This window comes from Diaphorina citri, unplaced genomic scaffold (genome assembly GCF_000475195.1).
Source record: "Diaphorina citri unplaced genomic scaffold, Diaci psyllid genome assembly version 1.1 scaffold7904, whole genome shotgun sequence".
Taxonomy (NCBI): Eukaryota; Metazoa; Arthropoda; class Insecta; order Hemiptera; family Psyllidae; genus Diaphorina; species Diaphorina citri.
In genome coordinates, this window is record NW_007385280.1 from 1 (window position 1) to 3,209 (window position 3,209).

The window sequence follows — 3,209 nt, forward strand, 5'->3', positions numbered from 1 at the left end:
TCTTAAAAAACTTTTTCCTAAAATAGAAATTGTAAAATTAACCAAAAACGGGAAAAATAGAATCAAAATTCAAGTGCTGACTAGGGACAATGCGAACCAAATAATACAATCTGATGATTTAAAAAACTTAAAATTTAAAGCTTATGTTCCAAAGTTCATCTTATTCCGACAAGGAATAATAAGAAACGTAGAGAAAAACTTGACAGAAGAGGAGCTCCTGGAGGAGATTATTCCCCTTTATAACTCGGATGCTAAGGTAACTGACGTTAGAAGATTCAACAGAAGGTCCACGGATGAGCATGGAAATGTCAAATATATCCCTACAGGTACAATTCAAGTCACTTTTAGAGCGCAATCAACCCCAACGCATGTCTCTATATTCTACGTAAGATGCGAAGTGGAGAAATATATCCCAAAGGTCCTCCAATGTACAAATTGTTTACGTTTTGGTCACACAGCTAGATTATGTAAGGGAACAGCAAGATGTAGTAGGTGTGCTGAAAATCACCCGGATGATCAATGTCCTAAGGAAGTTTCTGAGCAGAAATGCGTCCATTGTAATGGACCTCACTCGTCACGGGTTAACTTTAAAAACCCAGCCTGCCCAGAGTACGAGAAGCAAAAGAAGATTAAGAATCTCATGGTTACACAAAACATCACCTTCTACGAAGCCAAAACTCAACTGTCTACTAATTATGCAGCCACGGCTGCCACAAATACACAGATATCTTCATTAGCTACAACCAAACCGAAGGAAATTCTGAGTCAAAATTTAATTACACCTCTACCGAGTGTAAAGTCAACAATTTGCGCCCCCACAACACCAGATATGAGAGCCCCAAAGAAAAGGATGCGACAGGAGTCGCCCAAAACGCCAGCTTATTACGAATCGCAAGAATACCAGGAGAGAATGCGCGAGTATCAGTACAATCCTAATCAATTTCCTAATGGTGTTTGCCTCAACGCCAAATCCAATGACGAAACAAAAGTCGCATTGGAATTTGAAAGCGTCGATAAATTAACTTATTTTATATGTAACGTTATTAGAAACTCTGTAGCAGGTGGTAGTAATAAGATTTCCCCTCAAGCACTGTCAGATATCATACAAAAAGAACTAACTAATACCATGTACAATACACATAATAATAAGAATGACTCATTTTCCGAGTCCGATGGTGGGTTTTAGCCTTAAAATACTTCAGTGGAATGCTAGGTCAGCTGTGGCCAACAAGCGAAGCTTGGAAAGTTTTCTTTTGAATGAAAAAATACATTTAGCTTTGATTTCAGAGACCTGGTTCAAACCAGGTAAGTACGTCAATTTTAAAGGATATAATATAGTTAGAGAAGATAGGTTAGATGGCAGGTCCGGAGTGGCTGTGTTTATCAAAGAAAATATATTTTACACCGAGGTTACAGATTTTTATCAAATAAACAATGTTCTAACTACCGCGATTAAAATAAATTTCGAAGGTAATGATATAAATATAGTTTCCTTTTATAATAATCCGGAAAACAAAATAAAAACACAGGAATGGGTGAAATTTTTTAATAGTTTTCATGGTCCTATACTAATAGGTGGTGATACAAACTGCCATCATACGACATGGGGTTGTACTAAAACAGATCAAAAAGGAACTGAACTTTTAGACGCAATAACAATCCAGAATCTGGTAATTTTAAATGACGGCAAACCAACATTATTGAACAGAGCTGACCAATCATGCGAAAGCATCATAGATTTAGGTCTTGCTTCACCGGATATTTCGTACAAATTTACATGTCATACTCTTGATGATACATTGGGGTCGAACCACTATCCTCTCCTCTGGGAGTCCAACGGTTTATTTTCCAACTCGTCTATACTCAAGAACCCCATAAGGAAATGGAACTTAAAAAAGGCAAAATGGGATACCTTTAAATATGAAATGGGAAAGTTTACTGAATCCGTGCAGGGAACTGAAGACTACGATTCTTATGAGTTGTTTTACGAAAACATAGAAAAAGCTTGTGAACAAGCAATACCGCGAATAAAATATTTCAATGAAAACCAAAAGTTCAGAAAACCATGGTGGAGTAAAGCCTGCGATGAGGCAATGGAAAAACGAAAACAAAAACTAAAACAATACAGGGAAAACCCCTCTCTCGATAATTTTATTGAATATCAGAAATCCGATGCACAATGCAAAAAAACATGTAAAAATGAAAACCGGAAAGCCTGGATTAATTTTACAAATACACTAAATAGACGGACAAAAATGTCATATATCTGGAACTCTTTAAAAAAATTAAAAAATCGGAAAACTTCAAACAAGGTACCTACCAAGAAAGGTGAATGGAGTGAGAATCTACTTACCTCCCTTGCCCCCCCTTACGTTCCTCAATACGTAAACCCCGTTCTTAACCTATCTAACGAAGAGTTAAACGAGGAAATGAACCAAAATTTTACTTTCCAAGAGTTCGAAGCCGCAACCAAAAAAAGATTAAACACGGCTCCGGGTAATGATAACCTACACTATCCTATGATAGAAAATCTCCCCATCAACTCGAAACGACAACTACTACATATATTCAATACGTTTTGGAAAACAGCAAAAATCCCCGAAAAATGGAGGGAGGTGGTAGTCGTTCCTTTCTTAAAGCCAGGAAAATCTCCGGATAATCATTCGTCCTATCGACCTATATCTCTTACATCTTGCATGTTAAAAACTTTTGAACGTTTGGTAAAGCTGAGACTGGACTGGTGGCTAGAAAATAAAAATATTCTTCCTTCTTCTCAATATGGATTTAGAAAAACCAGATCTATTCAAGAAGCTCAAGCCTCGTTAGTTATGGACATTCATCAGGGATTTTTAGAACAGAAATCAACGTTAGCAGTTCTCTACGACGTGGTTGGTGCATACAATAATGTGCTAATACCGATTTTGATGGAAAAACTAGAACGTATAAATGTACCTAAACGAATAAGGAACATTATTTATGAAATAATTCAGAAGAGAATTCTTTATCTCAGAATAAATTCCGAAATAATAGGACCGCAACATGCTTATTTTGGACTAGGGCAAGGCGATATACTAAGCTGCCCGCTTTATTCCATATATGTATATGATATAGAAGAAAAACTCCCCCCAAATATTTCAATAGTTCAATTTGTGGACGATTTCTGTATGTATGTCACTGATAAGAAAATTGAAAATTGTGTAAGTTTAGCA

At 36.5% G+C, this 3,209-nt stretch overlaps 1 protein-coding gene across 1 annotated transcript; it reads left to right on the forward strand.

Moving 5' to 3' along the window:
- Positions 1-154: 154 nt before the first annotated feature.
- On the forward strand, positions 155-1,186 carry LOC103522316 (the record flags this gene model as incomplete). Its single annotated transcript, XM_008487421.1, has 1 exon — positions 155-1,186. A coding segment is annotated over one exon (1,032 nt), but the record flags the coding sequence as incomplete, so codon positions are not given.
- Between the last annotated feature and the right edge of the window lie 2,023 nt (positions 1,187-3,209).